At 60.8% G+C, this 16,001-nt stretch overlaps 1 protein-coding gene across 2 annotated transcripts; it reads left to right on the top strand.

Annotated features, from left to right (window-relative positions):
- Positions 1 to 1,475: 1,475 nt before the first annotated feature.
- LOC139681896 (E3 ubiquitin-protein ligase TRIM62) lies at positions 1,476 to 11,686 on the top strand. 2 transcript variants are annotated; one of them, XM_071575671.1, is made up of 6 exons: positions 1,476 to 1,561; positions 4,703 to 5,117; positions 7,415 to 7,510; positions 8,742 to 8,998; positions 9,066 to 9,181; positions 11,049 to 11,686. In XM_071575671.1, exons 2-6 carry the CDS (start codon positions 4,710 to 4,712, stop codon positions 11,597 to 11,599), a joined length of 1,428 nt encoding a protein of 475 aa, XP_071431772.1. In that variant the 5' UTR covers positions 1,476 to 1,561; positions 4,703 to 4,709; the 3' UTR covers positions 11,600 to 11,686. The 2 variants fall into 2 exon arrangements, with proteins under 2 accessions (XP_071431772.1, XP_071431773.1); XM_071575672.1 differs by lacking the exon at positions 1,476 to 1,561 and adding an exon at positions 1,577 to 1,695.
- Positions 11,687 to 16,001: the final 4,315 nt, after the last annotated feature.

The raw sequence follows: 16,001 nt of genomic DNA on the forward strand, positions 1-16,001 counted from the left end.
TTGCCACTGGTCCCCACTGGTTCTCACTGGTCCCCCCATGGCCAGGCACTGTGGTGGCACGGGAGGGCACAGCAGATGTCTGACACCCAAAACTCCCCTCTGATTTTTGGCTACATTGGTAAATTTGGGGGGAAAGGGGTGTTTTCTCAGCAATAGGTTGGTTGAGGTCACCTGTGGGGTCACCTGGCCCTAGTCAGTGGTGGGAACAGAGAGATGGGGGGTGGGCAGAGGGGTGGAGGGATGGGGGGATGGGGTATGGGGGAGGGGTGGAAGGACTGACGGACAAAAGGATGGAGGGAGGGATTAGGGGCTGGATGGGGAAATGAGTGGATGGGGGAGCAAGAGACCTGTGGATAGAGAGAGGGATGGATGGACATCTGGATGAAGGGACAGAGAGATGCAGGGATGGACAGATGGACAGGTGGAGGGATCGGAGTACAGGGCGATGGAAAGATGGAAGGACTGAGGGATGGACGGAAGAATTAAGGGCCAGACACAGACATGAGTAGACCAAGGGATGTGTGGACAGAGGGATGGACAGAGAGATGGACAGATGGAGGGACAGAGGGAGGGTCAGAGGGAGGGATGGATCAATGAACAGTTGGAGGGAGAGAGGGACAGAGGGACTGAGGGATGGGGGTACTGAGGATGGAAAGATAGATGGACAAAAGGATGGATGAAGGGATTAAAGGCTGGATGGGGAGATGGGTGGACAGGAGAGGAAGGGGCATGTGAATCAATGGATGGAGGGAGGGAGGGAGGGAGGGAGGGAGGGAGGGAGGGAGGGAGGGAGGGAGGGAGGGAGGGAGGGAGGGAGGGAGGGAGGGAGGGAGGGATGAACAGAGGGAGGGAGGGAGGAATGGATTGAAGGATGGACAGTGGGAGGGATGGATGGACAGAGAGGTGGATGGATGGAGGGACAGAGGGATAGGACAGACAGACAACTGGATGGATGGATGGATGGATGGATGGATGGATGGATGGATGGATGGATGGATGGATGGATGGATGGATGGATGGATGGATGGATTAAGGCATGGATGGGGAGAGGGCTGGACGGGGGACTATGAGTTGGCTGGAAGGATGGACAGACAGAGGGACGGGAGGACAGAGGGACGAAAAGGCTGATGGACAAATAGAGGGAGATCAAGGGCTGGAGAGGGAGATGACTGGACAGGGGAGCAAGGGGTGGGCGGAGGGACAGCCAGAAGGACCGAGGTGGGGAGGGGGCAGCGCCCGGCGGGCCGGACAGACGGCCGGACACACGGCCGGCCGGAGGCGCCGCGGCCCCTTTAAGCGCCCCCCGCGGGCGGGCGGTGGAACGCGCCGGCGAGGCCGCGCCGCGCGGGGGACAATGGGCGGGGGCGGGCCCACTGTGGGCGCGGGGGTGCGGGCAGGAAGTGCCGCGCGGCCGCGCCCCCTCCCGCTCGCCCACCCTGCCCGTCGCGGCGGGGCCGCTCCGAGGCGGCGGCGGGAGCGCGGACCCCCCGGGCGGCACCGGCAGCGGCTCCCGCCCCGGGCACAGCGCCGGGCACGGCCCCGGGCACCGGGCACCGGCCGGGTGAGGGCGGCGGCGGCGGCGGGAGCGCGAGGCGGCAGCGCACGGGGCTTGGCGGGGCCGGTCTCGAACCCGCGTCCTGCCGGGAGCGGGGGGCGGGCCCGACCCGGGGCCGCGGGACAGCGGGACGGCCGCCGGTACACCCCGACCCCGAATGCAGCAGCCCTGACCCCCAAGATCCAGCCCCGACCCCCAAATCCAGCCCCGACCCCCAAATCCAGCCCCGACCCCGAATGCAGCCCCGACCCCCCAAATCCAGCCCTGACCCCTGAATGCAACCCTGACCCCGAATCCAGCCCTGACACCCCAAATCCAGCCTCGTTTCCCCAAATCCAGTCCCGACATCCCAAATCCAGCCCTGACATCTCAATCCAAGCCTCGACAACCAAATCCAGCGCTGACCCCCCAAATCCAGCCCCGACCCTCAAACCCAGCCCCAACACCCCAAATCCAGGACCATGACCCCAACTCCAGCCCTGACCCCCCCCCCCCCGCCGAAATCCAGCCTTAGGTCTGATTGCCCTGGTCCAGCCTCAGCCTGAGCACCCCAAAATCCAGCCTGATCCCTTGTTTCCACCCCAATCCAGCCTCACCCTGGTAGCCCAAATCCACCCCCCTGCCCCTACCCCCCGAAATCCAGCCCTAACCCCAATCCCCCAGCCTTGACACCCCAAATCCAGTCTCACCCTGGTCCCCCAAATCCAGCCCCATTCCCCCAAATCCAGCGCCAACACCCCAAATCCAGCCTCACCCCCTGCCCGCAGTTCAACCTCACCCCTGTCCCCTGATCCAGCCTCAGCCCCACCCCCCAGTCCCCACTGTCAGAGCCCCCCGAATCCCCCATATCAGATTTACCACAAGCCTCTCCCCTACTGCAACCCCACTGTATCCCCCTGGGCTCCCCCATAGCCCTCTCACCCCCAAATCCCCTGCAGTGAATCCCCCCAGCCCCTCTATTGCAGCCTGACCCCCCCTTTCCCTCCACTGCAACCCCTGCAGCCCCCCAGTTGCATCCTGACCCTCCAAATTTCCACCCTATTGCAACCCTTCAGCCCCCTAATTGCAGCATGACCCCCATTCCTCCTCATTGCAGCCCCCTCTTGCCCCCCTATCATGGCCTGACCCTCCCATTCCCCCCCTTGAAACTCCTCAAGCCTCCCAGTTGCATTCTGACCCCCTGACTGCAAATTTCCCAGCCCCCCTATTTCATCCTGAGCCCCCATTCCCCCTTGGTAAGGCCCCCAGCCCCCCATTGCCTCCTGAGACCCCCATTCCTGCCCATTGCAGCCCCCCAGCCCCCATTGCCTCCTGAAACCCCCCATTCCTCCCCATTGCAGCCCCCCAGCCCCCCATTGCCTGCTGAGACCCCCCATTCTTCCCTATTGCAGCCCCCCAGCCCAGCCCCCCATTGCCTGCTGAGACCCCATTCCTGCCCATTGCAGCCCCCCAGCCCCCCATTGCCTCCTGAGACCCCTATTCCTCCCTCTTGCAGCCCTCCAGCCCCACTTTGCCTCCTGAGACCCCCATTCCTGCCCATTGCAGCCCCCCAGCACCACTTTGCCTCCTGAGACCCCCATTCCTGCCCATTGCAGCCCCCCAGCCCCCCATTGCCTCTTGAGACCCCCATTCCTCCCCATTGCAGCCCCCCAGCCCAGCTCTCCATTGCCTCCTGAGACCCCCCATTCCTTCCCATTGCAGCTCCCCGGCCTCCCATTGTCTCCTGAGACCCCCCATTCCTCCCTATTGCAGCCCTCCAGCCCAGCCCCCCATTGCCTGCTGAGACCCCCATTCCTGCCCATTGCAGCCCCCCAGTCCACCATTGGATCCCAACCCCTACCTTGCCTTCCATTCCAGCCCCACAGCCCCCATTTCCCCATCCCCCTCATTATCATCCTCACCCCTAATCCCCCCATCCCTCCTATCCCAAGCCCCCCATTCATTCTCCCCCTCCACAATGCCCCCAACCTTCCCCCACCCCCATTCAGCCTCTCCCCTTGGTTCCCCACTCACTCTCTCCCCCTCAGTTTCCCTCATCCCAACCCTCCCATTCAACCTGTCCCCAACCTCATCCCCCCCACCCCCATTCACCTTCTCCCCCGTTTCCCCCCCTCCTTCCCATTCCCGCCACTCCCTCTCTCTCCCCATTCCCCCTCTCCCTATTCCCCCTCTCCCCATTCCCCCTCTCCCCCCATTCCCCCTCTCCCCCCATTCCCCCTCTCCCCCCATTCCTCCATTCCCCTCCACTCACTCTTTCCCTACCCCCCATTCCCACCACTCTCCTCTGCAACCCTCCCACTCGCCCTCTCCCCCCATTTGCCCTCAAGCCTCCCATTCACACTCTTGCCCTATTTTCCCATTCTCCCCCTTCCCCTATGCCCCCACTCACCCTCTTGTCCCATTACTCCCCTCTCCTCCCCAAGCCCCCCACTCCTCCTCTCCTGCATTCTCCCCCAATTCCCCCATCCCATTCCCCCTTCCCATTCCCAAGCCTCTCACTCCCCCTCTCTCCCCATTCCTTCTCAACCCCCATTCCTCCATTCCTCTCCACTCTTCCCCCTTCTCCCCCATTCCCCCCTCTCCTCCCCAGGCCCCCCCATTTTTCTCTTCCCCATTACTCCCCTTCTCCCCAAGGCCCACTCACCCTCTCCTCCAGCCTCCTCAGGCCCCACTCCCTCTTATTCCCTGATCCCCCTTTTCCCCCCATTCCTGCATTCCATCCCCCTCATCCTCTCTTCCCCTCTCCCTGCATACCCCACTCCCCGCTGCCCCCATGGCCCCCACTGTCCCCATGCCCCCTGCTGCCCCCATGCCCCCCACTGCCCCCATGCCCCCCACTGCCCCCTATGCCCCCCGCTGCCCCCATGTCCCCCGCTGCCCCCATGCCCCCCGCTGCCCCCGTGCCCCCCACTGCCCGCGTGCCCCCCGCTGCCTCCATGCCCCCCGCTGCCTCCATGCCCCCCGCTGCCCCCGTGCCCCCCGCTGCCCCCGTGCCCCCCACTGCCCCCATGCCCCCGCTGCCCCCCGTGCCCCCCACTGCCCCTGTGCCTCCTGTGGCCCCCGTGCCCCCCGCTGCCCCCATGGCCCCCACTGTCCCCGTGCCCCCCGCTGCCCCCGTGCCCCCCGCTGACCCTGTGCCCCCCACAGCCGTGCCATGGCGTGCAGCCTCAAGGACGAGCTGCTGTGCTCCATCTGCCTGAGCATCTACCAGGACCCGGTGTGCCTGGGCTGCGAGCACTACTTCTGCCGGCGCTGCATCACCGAGCACTGGCTGCGCCAGGAGCCGCAGGGCACCCGCGACTGCCCCGAGTGCCGCCGCACCTTCGCCGAGCCCACGCTGGCCCCCAGCCTCAAGCTGGCCAACATCGTGGAGCGCTACAGCGCCTTCCCCCTGGATGCCATCCTGGGCGCCCAGCGCAGCCCCTTCCCCTGCAAGGACCACGAGAAGGTCAAGCTCTTCTGCCTCACCGACCGCGCCGTCGTCTGCTTCTTCTGCGACGAGCCGGCTGTGCACGAGCAGCACCAGGTCACCAACGTGGACGACGCCTTTGAGGAGCTGCAGGTGGATCAGGCCAGGGGGGTTCCCTGCCCAGGGCGGCTCCTCGGGGCTGCTTTGTGTGCCCAGACTCTCTCACTTCGGTGTTGGTGTCCGTCCCTCTGTCCCTGTGCCCCTCCTGAGCTCATGGGATCAGTCCCGTGGCTTCCTCCTGTCCCCGTGTCCCTCCTGAGCCCTTGGGGTCAGTTCTGTGGCTTCCTCCTGTCCCTGTGCCCCTCCTGAGTCCTTGGGGTCAGTTCTGTGGCTTCCTCCTGTCCCTGTGCCCCTCCTGAGCCCTTGGGGTCAGTCCTGTGGCTTCCTCCTGTCCCTGTGCCCCTCCTGAGCCCTTGGGGTCAGTCCTGTGGCTTCCTCCTGTCCCCATGTCCCTCCTGAGTCCTTGGGGTCAGTCCTGTGGCTTCCTCCTGTCCCTGTGTCCCTCCTGAGCCCTTGGGGTCAGTCCTGTGGCTTCCTCCTGTCCCTGTGTCCCTCCTGAGCCCTTGGGGTCAGTCCTGTGGCTTCCTCCTGTCCCTGTGTCCCTCCTGAGCCCTTGGGGTCAGTCCCGTGGCTTCCTCCTGTCCCTGTGTCCCTGCACCTCATCTGTCCATTCAGGATCAGTCCCATGGCTCCCTCACATCCCTGTGTGCTTGCACCTCATCTGTCCCTGTGGAGGTCAGTCCTGTGGATCCCTCCCATCCATCAGTCCATTCACCCCTTCTTTTCCCTGTCAGGGTCAGGCCTGTGCCTTCCTCCTGTCTTGTCTGTCTGTCCCTGCACCTTTCTGTCCCCACTGGGTCAGCCCTATGCCTTTCTGCTATCCATCTGTCTGTCTGTGCACCCCTCCTATACCCAGAGGTGTCCAAGGACATCATTCCTATGACTTCCTCTCACCTGTCTGTCCCTCACCCTCCCTGTCCCCCTCAGGGTCAACTCCAAGCCTTCCACATGTCCATCTGTCTGTCCCTCACCTTCCTTGTCGCCGTTGGGGTCAGCTCCATGCCTTCCTCATGCCTGTCTGTCCCATAGGCCTTTTGTCTCCACTGGGATCAGCCCTGTGCTCTCCTCCCACCCCTCCATTTTTCCATCCCTCTATCCTTCCATCCATCCCTCCATTTCTCCCTCCATCCTTCCATCCATTCTTCACTCCATCCTTTCCTCCATCTCTCCATCCATCCCTCCGTCCATCCTTCCCTCCATCCATCCCTCCCTCCATCCCCCCTCCGTACCTCTATGCCTCCATCCATCTGTCCTTCCATCCTTCCATCCCTCCATCCTTCCTTCCACTCCTCCATCCACTCCTCCATTCACCCCTCCATCCTTCCATACATCCTTCCATCCATCCCTCCATCCCTCCCTTCACCTCTCCCTCCATCCCTCCCTCCATCCCTCCATCAATTCTTTCTTCCATCTTTCCCTTCATCCTTCCCTTCATCCTTCCCTCCACTCCTCCATCGACCCTCCATTCACCCATCCATCCACCCATCCATCCATCCATCCATCCATCCATCCATCCATCCATCCATCCATCCATCCATCCATCCACCCACCCATCCATCCATCCATCCATCCATCCATCCATCCATCCATCCATCCATCCATCCATCCACCCACCCATCCACCCACCCATCCACCCACCCATCCATCCACCCATCCATCCACCCATCCATCCACCCATCCATCCACCCACCCATCCACCCATCCACCCACCCATCCACCCATCCATCCATCCATCCATCCACCCACCCATCCACCCACCCATCCACCCACCCATCCATCCACCCACCCACCCATCCATCCACCCACCCACCCACCCATCCACCCACCCACCCACCCACCCATCCACCCATCCACCCACCCACCCACCCACCCATCCACCCACCCATCCATCCATCCATCCATCCATCCATCCATCCATCCATCCATCCATCCATCCATCCATCCATCCGCCCATCCCTCCTTCCATCCTTCCTTCCATTCCTCTATACACTTCTCCATTCACTCCTCCATCCTTCCATCCATACTTCCCTCCACACATCCTTCCGTCCCTCCTTCCCTCCATCCACCCTTCTACCACTGCCCCCTGGGGTCCCCCTTCTCCATCCCCCTGGGAGTCCTTGGGGACCCCCAAACCAGCCTCCTGTGCCCCCTCGGCCCTGCTGAGCTGCCCCCCAGGCAGAGCCCCCGAGCCCTGACCCGTCCCCACTGCAGCCCCACGGACAGGGGACAGCAGGGACCGGCCCTGCCACAGCCCCCCAGCCCCTCGGGGGGGCAGCAGAGCTGCCTGTGGGGTCTCTTTTTCCCTGAATTGCTCTTCCCTGGATTTTCAGCGGGAGCTGAAGGAGCAGCTGCAGGGACTGCAGGAGAGCGAGCGCGGCCACACCGAAGCGCTGCAGCTGCTCAAGAGGCAGCTGGCAGAGACCAAGGTACGTGTGGGACCCCCTGGCACACCCAGGGCCCCCTGGGTCCCCCCAGATCTTCACAGGATTGGAGCCAACCCCACCCCAACCCCCGTGATCCCAACCCTGACCCTCACCAACGCAATTCTGGGACCCCCAAACACTCCAAACCCCAAAATTCCATGGATTTGCCCCGTTTGTTCTTTCTCTGTCCCTCCAAAACCCACCATGGGGGTGGTACCCCAAACCCCTCCATTGGGCTGCTCAGCCCTCTGTAATTTCCTTCAGTGCTGCTTTGATTTCTCTTTTTAATTAATTTAATTAATTATCTCCTCGCTCAGGGGTTCAGCTTCCAGCCGGGTTCAATTTTCTGCCCATCCCCACTAGGGACCAGTGTGGGGTATTTTTTAGATTTTAGGGGTTTTTAGAGGTTATTTTAGGGAGGGGAGGGTTTGGGGTTTTTTAGTTATTTTTAGGGGGTAAGGGTAATTTTTGAGTGGTTTTTAGGGTTTTAGGTGGTTTTTTTAGAGGCCCTTTAAGAGTTCTTTAGACTTAAGGTTCTTTTGGAGTTCATTTAGGGTATTTTAGAGGTTCTTTAATGGTTCTTTAGGTGTTCTTTACGGGTGTTTTTGGAAGGTTCTTTCAGGGTCTTTTTAGAGATTCTCTAAGGGTTCTTGAAGTGTTTTAAGTTTTTTTGGTGAGGTTCTTTCAGGGATCTGTTAAAGTTCTTTAGAGGATCTTTTTAGAAGTTCTATGAGAGTTCTTTAAGTTTTTTTTGAGGTTCTTTCAGAGTCCTGTTAGGTTTTTTTAGAGGATCTTTTTAGATGTATGTCAAGTGTTCTTTAATGTTTTTGTGGGAGGTTCTTTCAGAGTTCTTTTAGGCTTTTTTAAGGTTCTTGTAGTGTTTGTTTAAGTTTCTGAGGGAGGTTCTTTCAGGGTTCTCTTAGAGTTCTTTGCAAGGTTCTTCAGGAGATTGTTTTAGGGTTCTCTTAGGGATTTTTCGAGGCTCTTCAGGAGGTTCTTTCAGGGTTGTCTGAGGGTTTTTAGCAAGGTTCTTTTATAGATCTTTCCAAGCTTCTTCAGGAGGTTCCTTCAGGGTTCTTTGAGCCCACATTTCAGCGATGCAGCACCAAACCCACCCTTGGAGTGTCTCGAGTCCTCTGTGCTGACACATCTGTAGAGCTTTATTTGGGGATCACGGAATTCCTGGCGCTCCCAGCAGGGCTCTGGACCCTCCTAACCCCCTTTTCCCCCCAAGTCCTCGGCCAAGAGCCTGCGGGTGACCATCGGGGAGGCGTTTGAGCGGCTGCACCGGCTGCTGCGGGAGCGGCAGAAGGCGATGCTGGAGGAGCTGGAGGCCGACACGGCGCGGACGCTCACGGACATCGAGCACAAGATCCAGCGCTACAGCCACCAGCTCCGCAAGGTCCAGGAGGGCACCCAGATCCTGCAGGAGCGCCTGGCAGAGGCGGACAAACACGCCTTCCTGGCTGGCATGGCATCCCTGTCGGAGAGGTGGGTGGCAGCGTGGGCGTGGCGGGGTCCCCGGTGTCACCCCCCCGTCACCATCTGTGCTCCGCAGGCTGAAGGGCAAGATCCACGAGACCAACCTGACCTACGAGGACTTCCCCACCTCCAAGTACATGGGCCCACTGCAGTACACCATCTGGAAATCCCTCTTCCAGGACATCCATCCCGGTGAGGGCACGGCCAGGGTGGGGAGAGGGAGGGGATGGCACTGGGGAGAAACTGGGACACACCAGTGAGGGATGGAAATAGGGACACACCAGTGAGGGACCCGGACACACCAGTGAGGGGTGGGAATAGGGACACACCAGTGAGGGACAGGGACACACCAGTGAGGGACCTGGACACACCAGTGAGGGGTGGGAATAGGGACACACCAGTGAGGGACAGGGACACACCAGTGAGGGTCAGGGATGGGATGTCACTGGTGAGGGACAGGAACACCAGTGAGGGACAGGGCAGAGATGTTGCTGGTGAGGGACAGGGACACACCAGTGAGAGGTGGGAACATGACCAGTGAAGGACCCCAGACACACCAGTGAGGGATGGGGACAGGAATGTCACTGGTGAGGGATGGGGATGTCACTGGTGAGGAACAGGGACACACCAGTGAGGGACAGGAAGAGGGACATTACTGGTAAGGGATGGGAAACTTACTGGTGAAGGATTGGGATGGGAACACACCTGTAAGAAACAGGGACATGACTGGCAAGGGACAGGGATGGAGAGACAGTGATGAGAGATGAGAACACCCTGGCAGGGGGACAGGGACATCATTGGTGAGGGTTGAGGACACACTGATGAGGATGGGGACATCACTGATGAGGATGGGGACATCACTGGTGAGGATGGGGACATCACTGATGAGGATGGGGACATCACTGGTGAGGGACGGGAATGTCACAGCTGAGGGACAGGGACATCACCACAAAGGGACTGGGACATCACTGATGAGGGACAGGGAGACACCAGTGAGGAAGTGGGATGAGGACACACTGATGAGGCACAGGGACATCACTGGGAAGGGATGAGAATGGGGATGGGAACAGGGACGCACTGGTTGAGGGATGAGGATGAGGACGAGGAGGAGGAGGAGGAGGATGAGGACGAGGACGAGGAGGAGGAGGAGGAGGAGGATGAGCACGCACTGGTGAGGGACAAGGACACTGCTGAGGGATGGGAACAGGGTCGCAGTGGTGAGGGTTGAGGGTGAGAACACCGGTGAGGAGTGAGAATACAGACATAGTGAGAGACAAAGATGAGGATGAGGATGATGATAAACTGGTGAGGGATGGGGATGTTACTGGCGAGGGACAGGGATTACACACCGGTGAGAGATAGGAATGAGGATGAGGACACACCAGTGAGGATTGGGAACAGGGACACAGTGGTGAGGGATGGGGATGAGACACCAGCAAAGGATGGGGATGGGGATGAGGATGACAATGAGGACACACTTGTGAGGGATGGGAACAGGGACACCGTGGTGAGGGATGAGGATGAGGACGAGGATGAGGATGAGAACAGACCAGTCAGGATTGGGAACAGGGACACAGTGGTGAGGATGAGGACGAGACACCAGTGAAGGATGGGGATGGGGATGAAGATGAGGATGAGGATAAGGATGAGGGGGAGGGGGAGGATGAGGACACACCAATGAGGGATGGGAAGAGGGACACCATGGTGAGGGATGGGGATGAGGAGGACACGGATGAGGATGGGGATGAGGATGAGGATGAGGATGAGGATGAGGATGAGGATGAGGACACACTGGTGAGGGATGGGAACAGGAACACAGTGGTGAGCGATGAGGATGAGACCCTGGTGAAGGATGGGGATGGGGATGAGGATAAGGATGACAATGAGGACACACCGGTGAGGGATGGGGATGAGGATGAGTATGAGGATGAGGGTGACACCGCTGAGGGATGGGGACACCGATAACCTGCCCCCACAGTGGTTTCCACACCGCTGGGGCAGCACCACCCATGCTGTGCTGAGGGGGCCACAATGACCCCACGTCCCCCTCTCCCCCCAGTGCCGGCAGCGCTGACCCTGGACCCGGGCACTGCCCACCACCGCCTCATCCTGTCGGACGACTGCACCATCGTGGCCTACGGGAACCTGCACCCGCAGCCGCTGCAGGACTCGCCCAAGCGCTTCGACGTGGAGGTGTCGGTGCTGGGCGCGCAGGCCTTCGGCGCGGGCGTGCACTACTGGGAGGTCGTGGTGTCCGAGAAGACCCAGTGGATGATCGGCCTGGCCCACGAGGCCGTGACCCGCAAGGGCAGCATCCAGATCCAGCCCAGCCGCGGCTTCTACTGCATCGTGATGCACGACGGGAACCAGTACAGCGCCTGCACCGAGCCCTGGACGCGGCTCAACGTCAAGGGCAAGCTGGAGAAGGTGGGCGTGTTCCTGGACTACGACAAGGGGCTGCTCATCTTCTACAACGCCGACGACATGTCCTGGCTCTACACCTTCCGGGAGAGGTTTCCCGGGAAGCTCTGCTCCTACTTCAGCCCGGGGCAGAGCCACGCCAACGGCAAGAACGTGCAGCCGCTGCGCATCAACACGGTGCGCATCTGACGGGGCTGGCACTGCCCCGGGACTGCTCCGGCCTGTGCTTCCAGGGAATCCCGCGGCGGGGGGCTGGGATATGGCAATAAAGGATTTGGAGAGAAGGGGCTGGGTGGTGGAGGGCGCCGGGGTGGGGGCGCTGGGGTGGGCTGGGAGCAGCGTGGCAGGGGTGATGCACCTTGGGGTACCATCCAGGGGTCTCTCACCGTGCTGGGGGGCACCATGTGGTGCTGTGGTAGGAATGCCATGGCAGGGGTGATGCACTGTGTGGTCCATCTGGGGGTCTCTCACCATGATGGGGGGCACTGTGGGGCACTGTGGCACGAGAAATGCACCATGGGGTGCCATGGCAGGGGTGATGCACCTTGGGGTACCATTCAGAGGTCTCTCACCATGCTGGGGGGCACCGTGGGGTGCTGTGGCACGAGTGATGCACCATGGGGTGCCATGGCACGAGTGATGCACCATGGGGTGCCATGGCAGGAGTGATGCACCATGGGCTGCCATCCAGGGGTCTCTCACCGTGCCGGGGGGCACCATGTGGTGCTGTGGCAGGGGTGATGCACCATGGGGTGCCACGGCAGGGGTGATGCACCATGGGGTGCTGTGGCACGAGTGATGCACCATGGGGTGCCATGACAGGGGTGATGCCATCCAGGGGTCTCTCATGGTGCCGGGCGGCACCGTGTGGTGCTGTGGTAGGAGTGCCATGGCAGGGATGATGCATTATGGGGTGCATCTGGGCGTCTCTCACCATGCTGGGTGGCACCATGGGGTGCCATGGCAGAGGTGATGCACCGTGGGGTGCCATGGCAGGGGGGCTGCACTGTGGAGTGCCATGCTGGGCATCTCTCACTGTGCTGGGGGGCACTATGGGGTGCTCTGGCAGGAGTGATGCACTGTGGAGTGCCATCCAGGGGTCTCTCACCGTGCTAGAGGGCACTGTGGGGTGCCATGGCAGAGGGGCTGCACCATGAGGTGCCATGCTGGGAGTCTCTCACTGTAATGGGGGGCATCATGAGGTGTCATGCTGGGGGTCTCTCCCCATGCTGGAGGGTACTGTGGAATGCCATGGCAGGGGTGCTTTAATGTGGAGTGCCATGCTTGGGGTCTCTCCCCATGGAGGGGGCACCATGGGGTGCCATGGCAGGGGTGCTACGCTGTGCTGGGGGTCCCCGTGCCCTGGTATATGGCACTGTACCCTGGTGGTCCATGCTGTGCTGGGATACTGCACTGTGCTGGGGGGCACCGTGGCCTGCCACACCGTGGGTGCCACACCCTTTTGGGGGTCACCGTGCCATGGGCTGTGTCCTCTGCGGTGCCACATGTGTGGCACTGTGCCATGGCATGCTGTGCCAGCCTGTGCCACAGTCCTGGGATGGGGACAGGTCCATGTTGGGCCCCATGTGTCTGTGTAGGGGTCTGTGTAGGGTCCCTGTACGTGTAGGGTCAGTGCAGGGTCCCTCTATCTGTGTAGGGACCTTGTACGTGTGTGGGGTCAAGGCAGGGTCCCTGTACCTGTGTAGGGGTCTGTGTAGAGTCCCTGTATCCCTGTGGGGTCCCTGTATCCCTGTAGGGTCCCTGTATCCGTGTGGGGTCCCTGTATCCCTGTGGGGTCCCTGTATCCCTGTAGGGTCCCTGTATCCGTGTGGGGTCCCTCTATCTGTGTAGGGTCCCCCTATCCATGTAGGGTCCCTGCATCCATATGGGGTCGCTCTGTCCATGTAGGTCCCTGTACCTTGTGTAGGGGTCTGTGTAGGGTGCCTGTGTCCATCTGGGGTCCCTCTATCCATGTTGGGTCCCTCTATCCATCTGGGGTCCCTCTATCCATCTGGGGTCCCTCTATCCCTGTCGGGTCCCTCTATCCATCTGGGGTCCCTCTATCCCTGTAGGGTCCCTCTATCCCTGTAGGGTCCCTGTACCCATGTGGGGTCCCTGTACCCATGTGGGGTCAGGGTAGGGATCAGTGCCTGTGGGGCTGTAGGCAGTGTGGGGTGTGGGGAGGGGCTGTGCCCTGGGGGTGGGGGATGTGTAGGGGATGTGTAGGGGATGTGTAGGGGGTGGGCTGGACGGAGGGTGTGACAGAGAGAGTGGCTCTGTGGGTCTGGCCAGGGGTCTGATATATAGAGGACATATAGGGGTGATATACTGGGGGGTGATACATAAGGGGGTATGAGATAGAGAGGGGGGCTGTGCAGGGTGTCTGTCCAGGGGGTCTGATACAGAGGTGTGATATGTAGGGAGTGGTATATCCACAGGGGTGATGTGTAGGGTAGAGGAGCTGGGCTGTACCGGGGTTGTGGTATGGGGGGTTATATGTAGGGGTGGGCTGTAGGAGGGGTGTGATGTACAGGGGCTGGGCTGTGTAGGGGTAGGGTATATAGGGGGATTGTGTTATGGGGGAGATGTGTGGGGCTGAGCTGTACAGGGGATGGGTATGTAGGGGAGATGGGCTCTATAGGGTGGGTCTGTCCAGGGGGTCTGGTATTTAGGCATTGGGCTGTATAGAGAGGGGGTGATCTATAGGGCCTGGGCAATACAGGGGCTGTGGTAAATGTGTGTGGGGTGACACACTGGGGATGTGATACACAGGATTATATATAGGGGGTGGGCTATAGGGTGTATGATGTGTAGGGGCTGGGCTGTAGGGGGGTTATGGTGTATATGGGGCACATACAGAGTGGGCTATACAGGGGTTGGGGTAGATAAGGTTGGGGTGTAGATGGGAGTGATAAATGGGGGGTGATGTTTAGGGAATGGACTATATAGGGGGTGATATAGGGGGGTATGGCATGGGGGCCCATATATAGGGGTGAGCTGTGTGGGGGTGTTATGTAGGGGTAGAGGGGCTGTGGTGTATGGGGATGATATATGGGGTGGGTGTAGTGTGGGTATGGTGTAATGGGGTGATAATGTATGGGGTGGGCTATACAGAGTGGGCTACATGGGGCGATATATAGGGTGGTAATATGTGGGGTGAGCTCTCCACGGGCAGGATATATATGGGCATGATACCTAAGGGAGGGCAGTATGGGGGGTGATGCATAGGGGGCACTGCTGTGGGGCTGTAGGGTCAGTGGGGCTGTAGGGACAGTGAGGCTGTGGGGTCAGTGGGGCTGTAGGGTCAGTGGGGCTGTAGGGTCTGTGGGGTCAGTGGGGCTGTAGGGTCTGTGAGGCTGTAGGGTCAGTGGGGCTGTAGGGTCAGTGGGGCTGTAGGGTCAGTGGGGCTGTAGGGTCAGTGAGGCTGTGGGGCTGTAGGGTCAGTGAGGCTGTAGGGTCAGTCAGGCTGTAGGGTCTGTGAGGCTGTAGGGTCTATGAGGCTGTAAGGTCAGGGGGGCTGTAGGGTCAGTGAGGCTGTAGGGTCAGGGGGCTGTAAGGTCAGGGGGGCTGTAGGGTCAGGAGGCTGTGGGGTCAGTGAGGCTGTAGGGTCTGTTGGGCTGTAGGGTCAGTGGGGTTGTAGGGTCAGTGAGGCTGTAGGGTCTGTGAGGCTGTAGGGTCAGTGGGGTTGTAGGGTCAGTGAGGCTGTAGGGTCAGTGGGGCTGTAGGGTCAGTGGGGCTGTAGGGTCAGTGGGGCTGTAGGGTCAGGGGGCTGTAAGGTCAGGGGGGCTGTAGGGTCAGGAGGCTGTGGGGTCAGTGAGGCTGTAGGGTCTGTTGGGCTGTAGGGTCAGTGGGGTTGTAGGGTCAGTGAGGCTGTAGGGTCAGGGAGCTGTAGGGTCTGTGAGGCTGTAGGGTCAGGGAGCTGTAGGGTCTGTGAGGCTGTAGGGTCAGGGAGCTGTAGGGTCGGGGCTGTAGGGTCAGTGGGGCTGTAGGGTCAGGGAGCTGTAGGGTCAGGGGGCTGTAAGGTCTGTTGGACTGTAGGGTCAGTGGGGCTGTAGGGTCTGTGGGGCTGTAGGGTCAGGGAGCTGTAGGGTCTGTGAGGCTGTAGGGTCAGGGAGCTGTAGGGTCGGGGCTGTAGGGTCAGTGGGGCTGTAGGGTCAGGGAGCTGTAGGGTCAGGGGGCTGTAGGGTCAGGGAGGCTGTAGGGTCAGTGAGGCTGTAGGGTCTGTGAGGCTGTAGGGTCAGTGGGGCTGTAGGGTCAGGGGGCTGTAGGGTCAGGGGGGCTGTAGGGTCAGGGAGCTGTAGGGTCAGTGGGGCTGTAGGGTCAGGGAGCTGTAGGGTCAAGGGGGCTGTAGGGTCAGTGGGGCTGTAGGGTCAGTGGGGCTGTAGGGTCAGGGGGCTGTAAGGTCTGTTGGACTGTAGGGTCAGTGGGGCTGTAGGGTCAGTGGGGCTGTAGGGTCAGTGAGGCTGTAGGGTCAGGGAGCTGTAGGGTCAGGGGGGCTGTAGGGTCAGGGAGCTGTAGGGTCAGGGGGGCTGTAGGGTCAGAGAGCTGTAGGGTCAGTGGGGCTGTAGGGTCAGTGGGGCTGTAGGGTCAG

Source organism: Pithys albifrons, chromosome 22 (assembly GCF_047495875.1).
Source record: "Pithys albifrons albifrons isolate INPA30051 chromosome 22, PitAlb_v1, whole genome shotgun sequence".
Classification (NCBI taxonomy): Eukaryota; Metazoa; Chordata; class Aves; order Passeriformes; family Thamnophilidae; genus Pithys; species Pithys albifrons.

Excerpts from the sequence above, each read along its gene's own strand:
- LOC139681896 (XM_071575671.1), top strand. The coding sequence starts at position 4,710 with ATGGCGTGCAGCCTCAAGGACGAGCTGCTGTGCTCCATCTGCCTGAGC. Across the intron at positions 8,999-9,065 it reads ATGGCATCCCTGTCGGAGAG|GCTGAAGGGCAAGATCCACG; the intron begins GTGGGTGGCAGC and ends TGTGCTCCGCAG. Across the intron at positions 9,182-11,048 it reads CTTCCAGGACATCCATCCCG|TGCCGGCAGCGCTGACCCTG; the intron begins GTGAGGGCACGG and ends CTCTCCCCCCAG.